General features: G+C 32.9%; 2 protein-coding genes across 2 annotated transcripts in view; one reads left to right on the top strand and one right to left on the bottom strand.

The window, feature by feature from the left end:
* Positions 1 to 10,917: 10,917 nt before the first annotated feature.
* The window catches only part of LOC113400854 (cytochrome c oxidase assembly factor 5), a 390,179-nt gene continuing 378,272 nt past the window's right edge, over positions 10,918 to 22,824 (top strand). The window contains exon 1 of the mRNA XM_026640525.2: positions 10,918 to 10,930. The gene's annotated coding sequence lies outside the window, so the exon portion shown is untranslated. The remainder of the gene's footprint in view (positions 10,931 to 22,824) is intronic.
* LOC113400810 (glycine-rich protein-like) lies at positions 20,744 to 21,550 on the bottom strand. The gene is made up of 2 exons (XM_064216314.1): positions 21,535 to 21,550; positions 20,744 to 21,021 (listed from the first exon to the last, which is right to left on the bottom strand). Exons 1-2 carry the CDS (start codon positions 21,548 to 21,550, stop codon positions 20,744 to 20,746), a joined length of 294 nt encoding a protein of 97 aa, XP_064072384.1.

The following is a 22,824-nucleotide window of genomic DNA, read 5'->3' as shown; positions in this document are numbered from 1 at the left end:
CGCAAACGTTTAACATTACATGTGATATTGATTTTAAAAAATCGATGTGAACGGATTGTTCTATTTAACGAACCTATTGTGAATGAAATATGTCTATACAAATTTATGATAATGCAGTATATGACTCTATCATAATTTTTATTATAATCGATGTACAATTTTAGTATTTCACAATGTATTTATCAATAAATAAATGTCTTTTGTAAGTTATTTTAAAGATTACTCCATGTTTTTGTATAACCAAAGACAATAAAAATTTAACTAAGCAGTGTTATTTTCTCGTTTGCCGTGGATTTAATTCTATATTTAAATATATTAAAACATGAATAAAATTGTAACGAAACTCTGTACGTGCAAAATTGTTTTTAAAGATTAATAAAAAAAAAAAAAAATTAAAATACTGAAGCTAAAATGGTTTTTGATAATATCGTTTGTTTATATAATATGTAAGTCAAATAAAAACTGGTGTTTTCACACTAGTCAATTCGGATGTTTGTTTCAATATTTTAATATCGAAAGTCCACGCGAACGAATATATATCTCGTATTATGAGATGTATATTTATATCTTTAACGAAAAATACTAGTATTTTTAATTGAAATAATAATATTATTGTGAACTAAAATCAATTATAATGACGTAGTGAGTGAAAATAGGACAATGTTGTTTGTTTAAGAACAACGATTGATGTTTATCTGTTCATGTTGAGTTGCTTTTTTTGATGATGGTCAATACCGCCCATAGACAACGGCGCTGTAAGAAATATTAACCATTCCTTACATCACGTGAATGCGCCACCAACCTTGGGAGCTAAGGTGTTATGTCCCTTGTACCTGCAGTTACACTGGCACACAACTATGCCAAGTATTGCTGTTTGGCGGTAGAATATCTGATAAGCGGGTGGTACTCACCCGGATAAGCACTTATTCTTTGCACTAATCCCAACCACCAATAAAATGTGATTTTGTCCTACAAAAAGAACACTTTCAGAATAGAAAACTACAAAATACTTTTATAGACCTGAAATTAGTTCTTTATAAGCTATATATGTAATAATTATTAAAAAGTAATAAGATCTGGGCACATATGGGTTAAAAACATATAGTGATATATCAACAAGGATATATATGATTCAGGATGCTGATTAAAACACGTCAATTCAATATCGTTTAACAAATTGCTTGCTAGTATCGCTGGGAGGTTATCAAAATTCCATTAACGGTTGGATCAGTGCCAATATATGTGTATTTTCATAGATCAATTTAGTCACGTGATTTCAAATTTAATAATAATTCATTAATTCGTTTTAAATAATTTTATCGACGATGAAGGCTTTTTATTTGCTCGGTAAGTAATATTATTTTAAATATATAAGGTTATTCAATATTATAAAGCTGAATCAAAGGTTGTTTGTTTATTTCTTTTAACGCGATAGACCATTTATTGAGAAAAGGTTAAGGACCTCAACTCGAATGACTACAATTCGACCCACGGGAGAGGAGTTGTAATCTGTATGGATATGAAAAATGTCTAAATTTGTCGCAGCATAGTAGTCCTCATCATCATCGACATCATCAACTTTTAGAATTTTAACATGAACCTTAAGATTTAGTTTGATTTAATTTTGACATAGACTAAATGGGTCTCAATTTTATTATTTAATAAGAATGTTGAATCGAATTGTCAAAAGACTACCCGGTATGCAGTTGATGTAAAGATTGTTGGGGCATTAAAAATAAACCATTTTAACGTTAATGTCAAAAAAATAATACGATTTAAAGTTGGAATACTATCGAAGTTTCTAGATAATTAAATTAGTTAAATAAACTTATCTAATTTGAATTTAATCACTCACCTAACTCATTATCATATTTAGCGATCTCGGAGACAATAGGTAAATCTTCATCAGCATTATCTGATACGAATTTAAGAGGACAGTAGTAATGTTCTAGTTCCTTCAATAAATCCATTGATCGACGGAGATATTTATGAGCAAACTTTCACTTATAGAACTAAAGTCAGTAATGTCGAATTGCCGTACTTTGGCTAACAAACTAAATTGCCTTATTTTTCTTTACTTTCACCTATGTTACCTTGTGATAAATTTAGATAGGTTTATTATTTTTATAACATAAAAGTAATGCTGACGCGAAGGCGTCTGTGAGGCGTAATCATCCGTTGAATAATAAAATACTTTGCCTGTAACATTCGATGTAGAAACGGAAAGTAGGCTGATAGGTTGTATATGCTGTTGTTTTTATGATGACAGCTATCAACTACAATTAAACACAATATTAAATAAGGTAAGTATATTCTATTGCGGGATATAATTAAGTCGTACTTTACTTTTAACCTTTGGTATATTGGGTATTGGTTTGTTGGTTACTCTATCCACGATCCTAAGTATCAGTATAGCATATGCTTCGCTACTGATTTAATATATATTTTACGGAACAATTGAATGTTTTATTCACTGCTTGCTATGTATATACGCACATGATTTTTTGAGGTATATAGACATAGAAAGACACTCAAACAAATTATTAGGCATCAAAAGGTAGCCGGAAAATGAGCTATCTAGGTAAGTGGTCACTTATACCCACCACCACATTCACCCATAAATATATTTTTTGCCTTGTCATTCAGTAAAGTCCCAAATTAATCAAGGAATTATTATTATTTATCCCTCCTTTTAAACTTATCACTTCTGTTAGGAGTTAGGGACAATAGCCAAAGGGATCAGGATATATCCTGCGACTTTTCACAATGCTAGGCGGCCCGTAAATCATTGCGCTATTGACGCATAATTAAACTGCTACTATAAGAAATATTAATCATTTGACATGTCACCAATATGCCATAATCATTGGAAACTAAGATGCTATATACCTTGTCCCAGTAGTGACATTATTAATCTTTAAACTTTAAATTGCAAACATATCAAATCAATAATTTTAAAGCCTATTTAATAGAAATATACCTCACCAGTAATATTTCCAGATAAAAACTATATTTAGGTTTATTTATCATATGTAAATAATGATTTATGCATTAAACTCTTGATATATTCAAAAGGTTACCCACCCGACATCATGCGAGCGACGTCGAGGTTATACCTTTTTAAAAATGATAAGTAATATTACGTAAATATTAAATAATGAGCCTGAGTTTATAGGCTGAGTATCCCTCTATTTTGTTCTAACCTACCTTACTACACGTATATCCATCACAGGCGCTTATTCGAATATATTATACTAATATTAAAAATGCGAAAGTAACTCCGTCTGTGTGTCACGCCTTCACGGCCAGAACACTGCTGTTCAGTAGTTTGAGTTGAGTTGATGGTATGAAGCAAGGTTGAAATCCAAAGGACATAGACTACTTTTTTGCACCCAGCACCAGACGACCAACCCATAAACAGAGATAAAGCCGCGAGCGGCAACTAGTCTTTTATAATATAATATTAATATGTTGAATTGAGTTAAGTCCACTTGAAGAAAGATTGGTGTATTATTTTATCATGCTGTTTCAATTGAGATTTGTGAATTTACATTGCAGATTTGCATCGAACAAGACCACCTGTTCCTATATAATAACCTGTTCTGGGCCACTGTAAAGACGATACATGTTTGATGAATTTTGACGTGTTTTAAGAGTTAGCATTAATAATCTCTACATATATTATATTCTTTATTTACATACGAATTATTAACATTAAATCCAAATATGATTTAAATATAGTTTCTGTATAAAGCATTACCGCTTGAAATAGTGGCAAGAATGCTAGCAGCATTTTCCCGTTGAATCGCAATTCCAATCTTCTGGGCAAAAAACGAACCTCCGTCGTCACCAGTGGAGGCAATTTTAGTGAAGCTTTTTGCACTACTACTCCAAGGTCCAAGTGTCAAAAGTCAAATTTAATATAATTAATAAATATACACTTAGGATAAATCTGAATTGAAAAATATATAAATAAATGTTTTAGTTTAGAAAAATCGAGCGAACATTCGATATTAATTAGTGGTGTTGTGGTCCTGTTTGAAGAGTGAAGCCCATGTAACTACAGGCACAAGGGACATGACATCTTAGTTCCCAAGGTTAGTGGCAAGGCGATGTAAGTTAATATTTATTACAGTGCCAATGTCTAACGGCAGTGGCGAGCACTTACCATCAGGTGGCCCACCAACCTATAACATAAAAAAAGGTCAAACAGACCCGAAAAGTTATTTACTTTCATATTATTTTATTACGATAAAATATACACAGAAAAATGATACTTACATTATTTGAACATTTCATAAAAACAGCTGTCGGCCTAAGTGGGTTTCTCATTTTAATACAGATTACGTATCTTAATATATCACGCTGTTCCACTAAGTGTTACAATGTCGAATGCAGGTTTCGTTTGAATTTATATTTTGTTTAATAAACAGATATAACATAATTGCATAAATGAAGATAATGTTGATCGATTAAATGCAATGACTACCGAGTTTCTTTCATTCTTACATTTTAAACAGGTGGTAGCTTTACATTTTATTAATTTATTTATTCATAGGTTTTTTTTTACATACATTAATAACCTGTAAATTTCTCACTGCCGGGCTAAGGCCTCCTCTCCCTTTGAGACGAAGGTTTGGAGCATATTCGACCACGCTGCTCCAATGCGGGTTGGTGGAATACACATGTTGCAGAATTTCGTCGAAATTAGACACATGCAGGTGTCCTCACGATGTTTTCCTTCACCGCCGAGCACGAGATGAATTATTAACACAAATTAAGCACATATGAAAATTCAGTGGTGCTTGTCTGGGTTTGAACCCGCAATCATCGGTTAAGGTGCACGCGTTCTAACCACTGGGCCATCTCGACTCACACTCATACACATATTCATAGTTACACAAATAGAATACAATCAGATCATACATTAAAATTACGGACTTACACAATTTTGAACTAGATTACGTTCCTAAGCATGTGTACACGGCTTGCTCATAACGATTATATTAATACAGTCAAGTGGTTTTTTTAATTTTATAATCAAAAATTAAAAAATTACAGTAAGTATATAGATAAAAATAAAAATAATGTAATAATAATACTTTAATTATCTAAATAACATTGAATATTTATCACTATTAAACTGATAGCAATACATTCATGCATTTGAATTATTAGACTAAGAAAATAAATTAAATTCAAACAATACAGTTATCGCAAAAAAAAAAAAATTCAACAATTTACATTTAATTTAATCGTATAAAATCACGATTCAAAAGTGCTTGTTAGAACTATTTTAATGAAGTATATCACGATTACTTCACGATCACGATCTTAGATTCTGCTTTTAAAAAGTTGTTTTTACTTTTTAAGTAATGTCGACAATTGGATTTATACGACGATGTAGACTTTTGCCAGTCTCGCTTTCGGCTAAATTGTATGTGATAATTGTGCTACTATTAAGAAACCATATCAGGAAACGCACTTTGCAAACACTAATATTAAGACCAAAAACGCAGACAGACCCGTTACATACATGTATATCCATAAAAATATTAGGCATGATACAAAGCTTATAAACGTTTACGCACGCGTCAGTCGCAGTCAATACAACCAATCAGTACCAAAAAGTATTCAGTAATAACAATTCAAATATTTAAATATAGTTAGTTTTTCCGATCTGGAAGAATATAATATAGTAAACTGCGAATGCAGTATACATCAAATTTGTACCAGAAGATTAAGCGACTTTTGAAAAAGGTATTGGTACTTATATAAAATTACTATATAACAAGCTGAGCTTCGCAGTCTCGCCCGCTTTAACCAGACTATTGATGCGTAAATTTCATGTATTTTATTCAATAATCCGATTTCACTAACGTTGTATGTTAAGGATTGTGCGATATATTTCATGCGTCCGCTCTATAAATATGGGATTATACTTCCCAACGATTTCAAGCATTTATCTACAAAGAATGTTTTTGGAGCCGAATTAGTTAATAAGAAATATTATATTCTTCTAAACATTAAATACTCACATCTTAACTGATATTGTAAATTCTAAAGTTTGTTTATTTGTTTGTTATACATTTACGTCTTAAACACTCAAGCTTCAGGGTACAGAAAGGACTAAAGCCTCTACCTAACACCTAACCCTGCCACAAGCGGTCAAAGCTGCGGGTAGAAATTATTTGTATATAATACTTGCTGTGCCCAGCGGTTCCACTTGCGTTAAGTTTCGATTGAACATGGTGCAAATAGCTTTCATAGTGGATGACGTTAATGTGTGTGATCCACTTCTTAGCATATAATATAGCATATAACCTTCCTCATTGTAAAACAAAAATCATCATTGAAATGCGATCGATAGTTCCTGAGATTAGCGCGAATAAATATAAAAATCTTCAGCTATATATGTATTATGAATATAGGTATAGATTAAAATATTATTATTATGACTATTGAATTTTATCGTTATTAAAAAAATATGTAGGAAGGCTGACTGGCAAATGGGCCACCAGATGGGAAGAGGTCACGACCGCCCATAGACAGAGGCACGTTAGAAAATATTTCACAACTCTAACAGCCTCAATGTGCCACCAGCCTTGAGAAATTATAACTAAGGCTATATCCCTTGTTGCTGTAGTTACACTGGCTTACTTACCATTAAAATAGGAACACAAAATACTAAGTATTACTGTTTAGTGGTAGAATACGTGATGGTGAGTGAGTGGTGTAGTAGACGGGCTTGCACGAAGCCCTACCATCAAGTAGCTTTGAAATATTCCGAATTACGTAGCATTAGCTGAGGAAAAATATTTAATGTAAAGTCTATTATAAAATGCCAGTTAAATTCGTGACTTCATTAACACGTGTGTCAATAATATAGCCTAGGTATATATTATAATAATCGTTAAAATGTAAGAGGTCGAGTCTAGTCTAAATATTTTCACTCGCTATCTATTTAAGGGCACACAATAGACTGAAGTTTAGGTATTAAATGTAAGGGGTGGTTCATCCCCTAAGAGCTCTCGAGCTCGACACTTAACACCCTCATCCGCCGTTTGGGGTAAAAATGCTCTTTTGATATCTAACACTACGGATGGATAGAAATCATTTTAGCGGTTAATATATACAAAATATATACATAAACTATAAGCGTGTCTCGACTAAAAGAATTTTTAAATATATTTCTGAATTATATGTTAATCTATTTGTTTATATATTTTGAATGTTTCTTCGAAATCCCTGAATGGGTTTTGTTAATACTTCGAACAGTGATTATCTGATACCGAAATTATAGATATGTAGAAGAAACTAAAACAAATTCTCATCTGCCTGCTTATATTATTAAAGTGTGGTAGTTTGTTTGTTTATAACTACGAAATTACAATTTTACATGCTGGTTCAGATTTAAGGTAACAATACATTTTAATAATAAACATGACCCGATTCTACTCACCAGGATTGACTTCAGATGTGGGAACTCCTCAACGGTTAATTCAATTTAAATATTAAAAAGTTGAATTTATGTTAAATATTTATGAGTTTAGAATGTAATTTAAAATACATAATTCAAAATATTATCGTCCAAAACATAGCTCAGGGAATATATTTGTTTTACTACTATTCTAGCGATAAATAAATATACAAAAAAAAAAAAACTTTTTTATAAAATTTAGAACAAAAAGTTTATTTAAATTAATATTACTTATTAAATAAATTGAATTACAAATCACTTTACTGGGCTTCTCAAAGTTGTTTTACAAGTATTATAATATTATATCATGTTTGAAGTTAGTATCGATTTTACCGAGCAGAACCGACAGGAACTGAAGAACGCACCGACTTGATCCAATGGATAAAACACGGTCTGTATTTCCTTAACAGGAAATGAGGCAATTTGCCTAGTAGAACACAGGCTTCAAATACTTGCAAAATCTCAGTGGTTACAGATATCAAGAAGTGTGAGTTGGTACAATATCTCTATATTAATGTTGCAAAACTGAGTTTACGAAAATACAGTAATACTTGTCAAGTTTGAAAATAATGTTTTTGCGTGACATAGCTGTTACCTCTTTTTTAAGTTAATGCTTTCGTAACACGGTTATGTCCCTTACTTACTCACCGTAACCAAAAATGCAGATGATTTAAGAAGTACAAAAGGATAGATCACTCACCTAAAACGCAGATCGTGTGTCAGAAAGTAATATTCAATTAAAATTACAATATTTAAAATAATCTTATTGACAATACCGCAAAAATATTTTCTGTAATTAAATTAATAGTGGAGCTATTTATTTGACCATTCGAATCCTATAAACTCACTATGGGTATGAAACAGCGTGTACAATTTCACAATTCAAATATTCTTTACTGTTCACTGATGAAACATCAACATAGAAGAATACTGATAATGAAGACGGATACGAAATACATACAAGGATCGTACAAGAGGCAGAAGAACGAACCTTATCGCTAAAATAGCGATCTCCTCCAGGCACCTTGAAGGCAAAGGAAAATAAAAAGAAAGAGGTAAACCAGTAAAATAATAATAAACTTTACTTCAATTAAACTTTACATTTTTGATACAATCATTTCAACTTAAATCTTAAAAGTATAATTTTAGAGTAAGATAATATCAAATCAAATCAAAATGTACTTTATTCAAGTAGGCTTTTACGAGCAAATTTGAATCTCCATTTTACAACCTATATTAAGTGAGGCTACCACCAGTTTGGAATGTAGATTCTACAAAGAAGAACCGGCAAGAAACTAAGTAGTTACTCTTTTTCAACTTTTAAAATACGAAATTATGTTAGTTAAACACAATTATATATTAAGCTATGAGAAATATATAATCAAACACTCCCTGAGCTAGATAGCAACCTGTATTTCAGGCGACAGAGCGCTATCGCCTGAATTACATGCTGCTATCCTAAAACAGACATTTTATTAAATTCACACATAGTAATTAGTTAATATAAATATATATTTTTTTTACTTAAATTTATTATATCTTATTTGAAAATAAAAAAAAAAATATAATAAAATTAGAATGAGTCATCAAAAAAGTAACATATGCACAGTTAGTATTAACTTTAAATTATTAATAAATGAACTTGATTTAATACTATATTATATAGAAAAATAATTTTATAACAAAGTTGTGTAATAATTGCGCAATGAGGCGTTTCCAATTAGATTGGTGTGAAAATCATAATTGTTGTTCAGTACACATAACTTGGTGGTAGGGCTTTGGGCAAGTCTGTCTGAGTAAGTACCACCCATTTATCATATATTCTACCGCCAAACATCAATACTTAGTATAGTTGTGTCCAGTTTGAAGGATGAGTGAGCCAGTGTTATTACATCCACAAGGGACATAACATCTTGGTTCACTTATACATATTTCTCTCCCTACTTAAACACACACACACACATGTGATTAAATTGGAAGGTTAACAAAACATTTACAACCTTTTGGTTGCGTTAGACACAATATTAACTAGCATGTACAACAGTAATTATAAATAGCATTTATTGCGAATCGACAGGAAATCTTAACATCCTTGCTTATTTGTTAATAAAATTACATCGTTTTTAAATTTGATATTTCACAAATATTTATTTATAAAGATATATGCTGTACTAGTCAGATATTTACTGGTATCTTCAATAACCTAGTACGGCCTAGTCACTTCCATAGTATGACGATCGGTGTCCAATCATCTTGTATAATAATACATCGGCTATATGCAAGATTTTCCATCCGTTTCCGTCTAATTGTCAAACACTTGTAATAGAAGCTTGATATCGAGAGCGTTGCTACGTCAAATAGCCTATTTAGTTAAGCTACAAACCCACACATACACACCAATACAAACACAACTAGACTTTGTCGTGACGTTGGATGTACAATTGTCTTGATTTGTCTGTGTTGACAATTATAAACAAAATGCACAAACAAGTTATTTATTTTATTTATATTAAATGTAAATTATTAATGTGTAATTAATATATCTGTATCGTATACACCTATATTTATTATTATTCACGCTTAAGCCGCTGAACCGATTTCAATAAAATTTAATATGGAGATAGTTTGAGTTTTGGGTAAGAACAAAAACTACTTTTACTGATCAACCCTATGTAATAAATGTATTTTTAAAAAAAATCACGCCGATGAAGTCGCAGGTTCAGCCAGTATAAAATAAATGTATAATACAATCCAACTTTTACGCCGTTACCACCTTATCTATGCAGTACAAAAAACATCCTCCAACGTAATATATTTTTGCATCACTTATCATTTTGTCACTTAGCAGCGGACCCCCTAGCCCGCCACCCCACACCCTTGCCTTAACTTTCTTAGTAGTGCTGAGAGAAACCTCAGAACAAAGAGCTTAATAGAAATAGTATGTCGTAACCGTCAATAGAAAAGGTTGCATGTGCAAATTGAATTTAACTGACGAGCATAACTAAATATTTCTACATGTTTTTTCTAAATGTCATACGAATTACATCACTTTTATATCATTCACGTATGAATAAAAAAAAATGTCAGTGTAATTTGAATTTCTGTAGTTATAAATTGGAACATAGTTTTTAATGAGTAAGAAACGGTAGTACATGTGAAGTAATCGGTATAAATGCTTAAAATTGGAGGAAAATTGTAGCGATTTTGCTAATTATTGATATTGGCGCAGCCTGACTCCGGAACTCGTGTAACTCGTGAAGTATTCGTTTAAAAAATGTTTGGGGCAAAAGTTCAGGGCAATTTTATGTAATAACTATTTTTAATCTATGTGGTGGTGCCTGAGATACGGTACTCTCGAAAATATGTTTTCATTATCATCTTTCCGTATATTTATGAATGTATAACAGGTATTCTTAATATAATATATAGTTGACAAAGATTTAGACCAAACTGACAGATCTTCATTCGTGTAAATAGTTATGCACGGACAGTATTGTTCACAGATAAGACCACAGCAACCTCAACAAGATACACAGATCATGCCTTAGCATCATTATTTTTGTTCTCAGATTTCTATGATTTTGTGACGTAATAATTTATGAAAAACAAACGTAAGAGCATCTCCGACGCTTCCTTTCCACTTGGTCGTTGATTTAAAAGCAAGTTTATATTTATATATCAGATAAGATTATTTCGTAGTTATGGCAATATAAAATAAATATTTCAAAAATAATAAAGAAAATTAACTTTTAATAAATGTATTAAGCCAATTTATTCTTTAAAAGAAATGATAAAAAATGCACGCTGTTGCTTATTTCACAAAAGTTAATAAAACTCTCCGAAACTACAATATTGTAGACAATGAAGACACAATTTGATTAGGAAGGTGAAAATAAAAAGACAATTATTTCAATAACTTGAATGGGTACAAATATATATATAATGAGTACCTCAAGTCAATGCCATTTCTCTTCCTCTATTTTCTTAGATTCAGACAAACAATGGTGGCATTGATATAAAAAGTTTTCAGCTTATGTAATTAGCATATCTTCACTCATATTTTAGAACTTATTAAGATTAATAAAAAGAAAATTAAAAGTGAAAGAGAACATTTTATACATTATGAGAAAACTTATAATTTTATGCATTTATGTTAAAAAGCTTATTTTGAAAACAGTCCGACTGTTTTCTTTCTCAGTCTCTTAATAGAGATAGATTCAATTTTGGAGAAATTTCTCCTCGTTTTCTCTGTGGTAGAACTTTGTGCAAGCCCATCCAGCGTATTATTACGTACCGTGTAAGTAGAAATTACTCATCAGATTACGTCAAACAGCAATTCTTAGTACTGTTGTGCCGGTTTCAACGGTGAGTGAGCCAGTCTAACTACAGGCGCCAGGGACATAACAATTCAGTTCCCAAGATTGCTGGCGCATTGGAGATGTAAGGAATGCTTAATATTTCTTACAGCCCAATGTCTATGAGCGGTGGTTACCATTTACAATTAGGTAAGATCTATAGGTAGTACCTGTATCTATATACGTTGTACCTAACCTGATGTAAGGTATTAGGTATATTGCTGCGCAATTACACGTTCGCCTATATCATAAAATAAAAATAGTCGTCTTAATAAAATTAGTATAAAACTCCTCGTTAATACGATTGAGACGCTAAGCAGTTGAAAGCTTTTACTAATATTGAATTGTGATAGTATCTTTGATTTTTTTTTTGTTATTTACTAAGTATATATAGTCACTTATTTACTCTTGTAGAGAATAGTAAAAACAAAGATATTTTTTATTTATAAGATTGTCTGTTGATTAAATCTAAATCCCTAACGGTTAAACGCCATCATTAAATATTAAGATAATTGGTGTAACTTTAATAGTCTTATTATTGTTAGTATATTACATATTTGCAGATACTTCTGAAATTCCTAAGACGTCAGCAGGTCTGGTTTTACGTACAAAAAAAAATAGATATGTTTGTGTCTATCTGTCTATCAGTTGCTCTTTCACGGCCAAATCACTGAATTGAATTTGAAGAAACTTGGTATAAAGCAAGCATGAATTTCCAGGAAGGACTTAGGCTACTTTTGTGCCTGATGTCTGAAGACCAATCATTGAAACGCAAGCGAAGTCGCGGGCGACAACGATTATTTTATGAATACGGTAATTTGGATAGATAGATATTTGTTATTCATTGGAATGAAATTTGGCACAGAGATAGATTATAGGGCTCTACTTTTTACACCTAACACAAAAGAGCCAGGCAAAGCCGCGGGCCAAAACTATTTATAAATAAATTATACGTTTGAATTAGATTTGCTACAAATGTTTCTTTTTCACAAATAATCTCTAACATATTTAACGACGACGAACTGTAAACTTCGCTAACCGTATTTGCCGCTAACACAAAAAGCTACGAAATGTATTTAATTTCAACAGAAACAAATCCGAGTTGACTTGCTTTTAGCCGGCGCAGCTGCACTTAATAGCATATTTAAGCAAGATAAAATAAATGATTTCACAACGAACATTACGGTAATAACATTTGAATAACCTTTTTTTTTATTTTACCGCTCATTATAATACAAAAAAAAACAATCCTCGTTTATTTTTAGTGACTATTTTTACACAAACACTCATACGGTAACCTATGTCGATGTATACAGGCAATGCTTAGTTTATTTTTTTAATACTTTAGTGATATGGGTAACTTAAGAAAAATACAGGGTGTACATTTTTATATTAAGCATATAGTGACAATCCAACTAGTTTTCCTAACACGGGCTAGCGTTATGAAGCTGTAAAAAATGATTTTCTAGAGCTTTGATCAAATTATAAGCGCTGATGTCAAAAGAATGGGATAAGTATATGTGAATTATATTTATCGGTTTGTTATATATGTATGTCGTCGTATGTATTATATAACTAGGTATATAAATAAACAGCCTTTTTCTTAATAGTGTAGCCGTTTTATTAATACATACTTCGATATTTATATATAAAGAATACATCTTCCGATATTTATGTTTCGCAGGTTAACTTAATTAGCCATTCAATTAACAGTCTGGCCGTTTTATAATATTAGACGACGCCGTTCAACCAATGGAGCTGAATTATATTCAGCCAATAGAGCGTCCGTTTGTTGGGAAAACATAATTATGTAGTGAAATGAAGTTTTATAAATGAATTATTCGACACATTCTTAGTACGTCTTTTTCTAGTACGAGGGGAGTATAAAGCCAATTTATATTTATATATATATTTTATTCAATCGGTAGGCGGATGAGCAAATGGGCCACTTGATGGTAAGTGGTCACCACCGCCCAAAGACAATGACGCTGTAAGAAATATTAACCATTTCTTACATCACGAATGCGCCACCATTCTTGGGAAATAAGATGTTATGTCCCTTGTGCCTGTACACTGGCTCACTCACCCTCTAAACCGGGACACAACAATACTGAGTACTGCTGTTTGGTGGTAGAATATCTGATGGGTTGGTGGTACCTATCCAGACGGGTTTGCACAAAACCAATATCACCAAGTAAATATATATATCCTAATCTACGGCACCGTCTAATATTGTAAAGCAATTAGGCTATTAATGGAAAGGCTATTCACGTATTCGATTCGTAGATATTTAAAAAAATATATTTCAGTGCTACTCTCATGGAAATCACTTCACAACTCACTTGTGAAATGTTGAAAACCGGCTTACGGTGATAAAGCATCTGATAAGTGTGTCCTTTTAATGATAAAATTATTATTTACAGCCTCATTATTTACATTTCATGTAAGAACAAAATGTTTAAAAATTATATTTCAGTTGAAAATAAAATTGACGTTAATTCCTTTAACATGAAGATTTTCTAAGTGAACTGTAAATATATAAGGTGGGGTTATATGTCTACTGATAAAGTAAACTATGTGGTGACTTTAACGTCGACTTATTAAAATAAACTTTGTTGAGTGTTCGGTTGGTCACCTTGTTTAAGTCATTTAATCTAACGCACAGAGTTAAAGAATCGACACGAATAACAAACGATACTTCTACGTGTATTGATAATGTATATAATATATGAAGTGTCAGTAATAAATAATTTAAAATTGCCCTCCCCCCAGAATTCGGAGACTGCCCTACGAATTCTGGGTGGGGGGGGCAATCTGTTCTCGACGCCTCGCCAGCCTTGAAGGGTAGGACCTATCGATTATCTGGTTGCGTGTAGACTGCGACGACCATCCAAGCGAATCTACGCGTGCCTTTAGAGGTCCCATAGCGGCAATGCCGAAACCGACCGACTGGTTGAGCACGTCCAAATGGCTACAGATTCCTTGCTGCAGCAGATCCGATAGTATCTTAACTATAGTTAGATCTTGGCGATTTTAATGCCCACCATGCCGAATGGCTTGGATCACGCACTACCGATCATGCGGGTAGATCTGTTCTCGACTTCGCTTTAGCATATGATTTCACACAACTGGTCACCTCGCCAACGCGAATACCAGACGTGGAGGATCATACACCTTCCCTGTTGGACCTTTTGCTGACTTCCCATCCGGATGGCTACCAGGTTATCGTCGATCCCCCTCTGGGCTCGTCGGACCACTGTCTCGTCCGGAGTACAGTGCCGGTACTCACGACCTCGTTTCGTGGGCTGCCGCCGAGTGTGGCACTACAAGTCAGCAGATTGGGATGGGATGCAGTCCTTCTTTGCATCCTATCCATGGGGGCCCGAACTCCTGGAAGACTGCTTTGGTGCATCCGATCCCTAAAAAGGGCAACCGCTCAGACCCGTCCAATTATAGGCCTATAGCCATCACCTCCTTGTTCTCCAAGGTAATGGAGTCCATTATAAACTGCCAGCTCCTGCGGTACCTAGAGGAGTACCAGCTGATTAGCAACCGCCAGTACGGTTTCCGTCGGGGTCGCTCAGCCGGTGATCTTCTAGTTTACCTTACTCATAGATGGGCGGAAGCAGTTGAGAGCAAGGGGGAGGCATTAGCAGCCAGTCTAGACATAGCGAAGGCCTTCGATCGAGTGTGGCACAAAGCGCTTCTTTCGAAGCTTCCTTCCTATAGGCTTCCCGGGAAATTATGCAATTGGATTACCAGTTTTTTGGCAGATCGAAGCATCAAGGTCGTTGTCGACGGTGCATGCTCCGACTTAAAATTCGTCAATGCTGGTGTTCCACAAGGCTGCGTTCCATTACCCACTCTGTTTCTTCTGCATATCAATGACTTGTTGCAAATCAGTAACATTCATTGCTATGCAGACGACAGCACCGTAGATATCTCATACACCGGCCGTGCTAATATTTCTCGGGAAAACGTCGAAGAAAACCGGAACAAACTTGTGTCTGAAATCGAGTCTTCGTTAAACAAAGTCTCGAACTGGGGTCGGCTAAACCTAGTCCATTTCCATTAAGTTTGTATCTCCACGGTTCGAGAACATTCCGTTAGCCGCCACAGCTATTATCGGAATACTTGGCGTCGATATTTCGAGCCTCGTTCAGTTCCGCGGTCAATTGGAAGGCAAAGCCAAATTGGCATCAAAAAAGCTCGGTGTGCTCAGCAAGGCAAGATAGTTCATTACTTTTCTTTCTATTTCACTTCGGCCCATCGTCTAAGACTATACAAGGCGCAAATTCGGCCTTACATGGAATACTGCTCTCACCTCTGGGCGGGTGCTCCCCAGTACCAGCTCCTTCCATTTTACCGTATCCAACGTAGAGCGGCTCAAATTATCGACGATCAAGTCCTTTCCGATCTGCTTGATCCTTTGGCTTTGCGTAGAGATGTTGGATCACTCTGCATCTGCTACAGAATTTATCACGGGGAATGTTCCGAGGAATTGTTCGGATTAATCCCGGATGCTGAATTTCAGCTTCGGACATCTCGCCAAAATTCAAAATATCACCCGCACCACTTAGATGTCCGAAAATCCACAACAGCGCGATTTTTAAGACATTTTCTGCCTCGCACGACCACTCTGTGGAACCAGCTTTCGCCGGCGGTTATTCCGAACCGATACGACTTGGGAACCTTCAAGAAAAGAGCGTACTCCTTCCTGAAAGGCCGGCAACGCACCTTCAAGCCCCCCGTTGTTGCAGATGTCCATGGGCGGTGGTAGTCACTTTTCATCAGGTGAACTTTTGCTCGTTTGCCACCTATAACATAAAAAAAAACTTCTGACCACTGTGGTCAGAAGTTTAGTTGTATTAATAGAATTTAATAAAATATTTAAAATGAAATCATTTTATAATAATTCAAAATTAAAGTTTAGTGACTGGGCCACTATTGGTATATATAATAGTAGAAATAAATTATACGACATATATGGTATGAAGCAGTGGAATCGAAACGTAGCCTTTCTAGAATACGTCAATAAATATTCCAAAATTTTTAAAACAGTATGCATTTATGCTAAGTCTTTATACATAAAGAACAAAATCTTAAATTCCGGTAATAGAATAAAGGCCACATGGGATGTTATTGGAAGTGTTTGTGGAAAACCTAAAAAGGAAATGATACCAATCAAATTGAACACAGGTAGTAGATACACAAATTCTGAATTAGAAGCAAATTTATTTGAAATATTTTATAATAACATACCTAATAAAATAACATGTCATTTAAAATCATCTACATTAGATGCAGCTAAATTATTAAATAATAATGTTTCTAAATGCGTTATTGATTTTTCATTTGAAACAGTTTCTTCAATAGATATCATAAAAGTATTTAAAACTATCAATATTAAAAAAAACTAACGACATATGGGGCATCTCGGTAAAAATTATCAATAACATCATATACGATATTGCTCCATATATAGCAGTAATTTTTAACAAGAGTTTAGACATGGGTTAATTTCCTAACTTCTTAAAATGTAGTAAAGTTTTACCACTATTTAAGATTGGAAACAGAAGCGATCCCAGTAATTACAGGCCTATTTCAATACTAGGAATATTTTTGTGCTATTTAAGTGCTTGTAAAAGCACTTTTGTACACACAGATCCACAGAATAAAGTATATTTTGATTTGATTTGATTTGAGTATTCAATTCCACTTTTAAAAAAACATTCTTTTAGAACTAAAAGCATTTTTGCATATAACGGAAATTATATGCAGGAGTTGAGTGCATCGTGCACTAGATAAATGTATTTCATTCGATTTAGTGGCGAATCGTTTCATCCAGGTTCGTAGGGAGCGATTCGTATCGTCTATTTTTACAACGCCTTGTGTTTTCTCCATAATGCATTTATTATATTACGAAAAATTATGTAATGAGTGTGTACTATGTGCAAACCCATCTAGATTGGTTTCCATAGATCACATTCCATAAATATGAAGCGTAAATGTTAGAACACGCACGAGGATTATAACTTCTGCTATCGGAAGATTAGCAGTGCATTTACTATTAAAAAAATCATTATGCTCTCATATCAATGTATTTGCGCGAAGATCACCTTATATACCATAAGGTATGTCATTTGAAAACGCATACGTGATAGTTTTCATTTATTTTAACAAAAAAAAAACCAATGGTCATAAGATCCTCTGTCAAATGAAGATTCACTTGCTGCTGCTTATAAATTCCTACAGAAAATCTTAATAACTGTTTGTTGGCTTAAACCAAAATCAATTTAACAATATTTAGTCAACACACCTACACGTCATTTAAATCGACTAGTATATAATTTATTCAAATATTATTAAAAAAACATCTCTTTAAAGGTATAAGGTACGAGTATCTTCGTGTCAAAACTCCACTCGAACGAACTCTCAGCCTTAATTTGTGGTTAATTAAAATCCCTTTCCATTTAAAAAGAGTTAAAAATTCATTCATTCGGAACGGCAACATGGCAAATTTCTCAGTTGAAATTTAATCAAGGTATGATCGATCCGGTCTGAGATGTTTCCCGGCGGGTTTAATTGCTTTTTCAATTAGCGCCTCCACGATCTTCAGTTCACATCCGCGTAATGGACTCGCCATAGATTATATGTCAGATGTGATATCGATTTTGTGTATTCAATATAAACTTAACTTTGCGGGTCTATTGTTTTATTTGTATTGAATAGTTTATCTTGACAATACACAGACAGACAGACAATACGCAGACTCACAAGGAATTTCGAAGATTGATTTAATAAAATAAAAATGGATTTGATAAAAGTTCAGTATTTTTTGACGAAGTCAGCTAAAAGAAGGCATTTATATTCATTTGGGCCTATCATATTGAAAAAAAGTTGGATAATTCTAAAAATCGTAAATACTGAGCATAGTGTTTTGGTACATCAGTTTTTAAAGCAAAACCTGGGAAATATTTTATTTAGATTTCGAACGCACAATCCCTGGTCTATTTTTAATGAACCTAGATGTGATAAGGCTTACTGTTGGTCTAAGGTCTCCACTGACAAAGTAACGCTATTTGTGCTCATAAAAAGAGTTGTAAATAACTGAAATTCAATCAAAACTTAAGTTATCCCATATTATTCTGGAAATCAAACGAAACTGACTGACAGTTAAATTTGTATATTTTCAACACTTACGCATACACATAAGTCACAGTTCGGTAGAAAATTGTTACAAAAATAATAAATAAAATCAGTAATGGGACAAAATATATGACGTCTGTTGAATATTTTATTCTCTGTGAAGGCGCCGACGTTTAGACGGTCATAATTCCATTTGGCATCAGAATGTTAGTAGATACACCTGATACGCTTTCAGCCCTCTTTATTTGTACTTTTATATATTACTGCGCGCGTTTGTATGTTGGTCTTAATCCATTTCACAGGTCAAGTTAAGATCGAACAAATGCACACGCTTGCAAAGTAATAATAACACTATTATAATGAAAATTAACGAATACCTAATAATTATTAATTTATTGAAGCACTAGATGGAACCGCGGCTTCGAATTCAATTTGGTACAGAAATCATTTAAGATATTTTTTTTTTGTCAAAAGCGGAATTCGTCCTTAGGATTCAAGTTTACTTCGAACGAAATTTTATCGAAATCAATTCCGTAGTGTGAAAGGGTAATAGATAGACAGATAGAGAGAGATCACCTGTATCCTTGATAGTTATCAAATATTTATTATATCTTGTTATATTAATAGATTTTTTTTAAATAGTGCAGGTTAACTATAACTAACATTCAACAATTTATTGCACTTCTTTCAAATAAATAATTAAAATATTAATAATTATTTATTTATGTTTATAATAATTACACACTTTTAAATGCTTTTGTCATATTTTGTCCTTTATTTTCAGATTTAGTATATACTATATGTACTTGTAATTTGTTACATGGCAGTATTCAGGAATCCATTATTCTTATTTCAATTTAAAAAAGAAAGTCAATTCAGGTACTCTTTTTCTCAGAGAATGCCTCTACTGAATACCAATTAATATCAGAATGAGATATGCGATCTTGTCTATAATAATTATAAAATATATAGGAAACACGTATCAAAATGACGTATCGTCTCAAGTCGGTTCTCAATATTTCACGGGTGAGATACAAAGTGGATTCTTCCAGAATTACACAGCTGAGTACCAAATAGAGTTTTCATTAAAAATTCCAGTTGTGAAATCGAAAATGCGTGTTACAGAATCGCCTAGCAGCTGTCGGTACGCCCGTTTCGTTCGGTATTATTAAAATAAGACTAGTTTTTTCTTTTTACAATTAAATTATAGTAAAAAAAAAAATATAGTTATTTTTAAGGATACTGGAATTTACTATTATACTTATTAATTTATTTTCTTTACTATCAACGCAGATAATATTTTTTATAATTTGTTGTTATAGTTTTATTATATTATAGTTTTTTTTTTACATTAATATTACATTAACAGCCTGTAGCGTATGTTTGGTAATTTGTGTAATATTTAATGTTTTGGTCATTATCTAAAATTTATTTTTATGATAAATATGATTTTAAGTTTATTGATATAACTAAATTATACAGCAGTCAACATTAACAGAAACTATAGAATGCGTTGGGTGTTTTTAATTTGTGTTACATTTTATCTTTATTATTTAATTTATGTTAACATTAACTTAAAATTTATTTGTCAAGTGTTTAATTTGTGTAATGAATAATGTTATTTTATTTTGCCGATTAATTAAATAAATAAAACAAGAAATGAAGATGTGAATGCTTTATTCAGTGCATTGACCAATTATGGAAGTTATATTACGTTGTTCAGGTACTTAGTCCGAAGAGAAAATTAAAGTTTATCCGCCTAGTGTTTGCCTAAGCCGAGTCCATAACCATAACCAAGACCTTTGCCATAGCCTAGACCGTAACCTCCATAGCCTCCCAAGAGTCCATAGCCTCCAAGTCCGTAGCCTTCGAGTCCTCCGAGACTGTAGCTAGATATTGGCACGGTTTTAATGATTGGCGCGCTGATGATAGGAGCGACTTCTACGCTCTTTATAATAGGAATTGGAGCGGCTTTGTATACATTAGCGGTGGAAATTGCTGGGGCCAAGATAGGTGCACTGTAGACAGGGGCGATACCTAGAAAAAAAACACACATTTAGTTATATTTATGCGATTAAGAAAAGACATATTTATTGTACGTAAACAAAAAATAATTTAAATGAATGAAAAACGCAATCTACAACCAATCAACCGTCCCTGTTTTGCGGACTCCGAATAACATCAAAGTCAACATTATTGATTACGTTTTGTTAGAATATAAAGTGAATATCTATCTATCTCTTTCCGTAACGTAAGTCATTATCACTTTTTATTCAACGAGTAATGTGATGCAGTAATGTGAGTAGTGTGTGCACAGATTTTTAATCAATTACACATGAATTTGATTTTCCCTTTCTTTACACTCCCCTGTTATAGTTTTACATAAATAATTGTTTACTGTTGAAAAATGCGCTTTGAATTTTATTTTTAATGCCTGTTGCCTTTGTGCAATTTGCAAAAAATTGAATCAGAGTTGACACCATTATATTTTTTCAAATTATACGATCACGTGTATGGCAAAAAATGGCGTTAAACTTTGTCTATATCAGCCTTTTTGGTAGGACATTGGGCAAGCCTGTCTTGGCAGGTACCACCTACTCATCAGATGTTCCACCGCTAAACAGGAATACTTAATATTGTTGTGTTTCGGGCTAGTGAGCCAGTGTAGCTTCAGGCACAAGGTACATAACGAGTTAACTCCCAAAGTTGGTGGCGCATTGGTGTGAAGAATGGTTAATATTTCGTACAGCACCAATGTCTATTAGCGATGGTGTCTAATTGGCATCAGGGGGGCAAATTGCACGCCCGCTTACCTATTACATAAAAAAATGATATTTGGCAAATTATAATATTTTTCTTACTGTATCCAGCGCCGTATCCTCCGTAACCACCGTAACCACCCAATCCAGATGCATGTGCGCTCACGGCGACAGCCACCAGACAAGTTAACTGAAATTATTAATATTAGATTAGCAGTTAAATAGAATAGTAACACTAACAAATATGAATACGTAATATTACTTGTATATATTATCCGTCCGAATTAAAATTGCAATGCAAAATTGTATGTGTTTTATTTTCTAATCAGATGGACAATACTTGTATGTATACATTTTTTATCTGCGCATAAGGTGACCCTGTTTTTTTTTAAATCTTCAGATTGATAATTAATATTACTGCTATGAAATTAAATTATTATATGAGTTAATTATCTGTTTTTGAATAATACTTTATGAATTAATTATCGTTTTATGGAGATTATATTAATTTTCCAAATTTGAATTTAAGTTTAGTTTAATTAACAAAAACCACTATACTCAAGACAATTAACAGGAGTTCGAAGCGAAAGAACTCATAAATATATACTTTTTACATAAAAAGACGTAGAACAAGAATTACCAAATTCGGATTCTTTTCCATAAAGATAATTCAATAAATAAAATACTCACAGTGATGAATGTGTTCATTTTGCTTGATTTCTTCAGACGAAGTGTGTCGATTAGTGCAAATATTTCCATATATATAGTCGACGATTTCCTTTGATTTTCAGCGGAATCGCGCATGCGTTATATGCCCATATTGCAATATTCGTCATAATTATTAGTACCATCCTTTTCGTTGCTCGTATTGCAATGTTTCGATCTGATTTTTAATAATTTATAAGCCTATCATGAAATTATTGCATGTTATGTGTTTTGATTCGACCAAATCATATTTTAATTATTTAAATTATTGATAATATTGGTTTTAAAAATAGAACGAAAGTATAATTATACAAGAATATAAGGAAATTGTAATCGTTTATAATGGGAAAAATACTAGGTTGACGGTTTGTATCAT

This window comes from Vanessa tameamea, chromosome 11 (genome assembly GCF_037043105.1).
Source record: "Vanessa tameamea isolate UH-Manoa-2023 chromosome 11, ilVanTame1 primary haplotype, whole genome shotgun sequence".
NCBI classification, from domain to species: domain Eukaryota; kingdom Metazoa; phylum Arthropoda; class Insecta; order Lepidoptera; family Nymphalidae; genus Vanessa; species Vanessa tameamea.
Note: the sequence above shows the minus strand (reverse complement) of the source record. Positions and strands in the feature narration are given on the sequence as shown.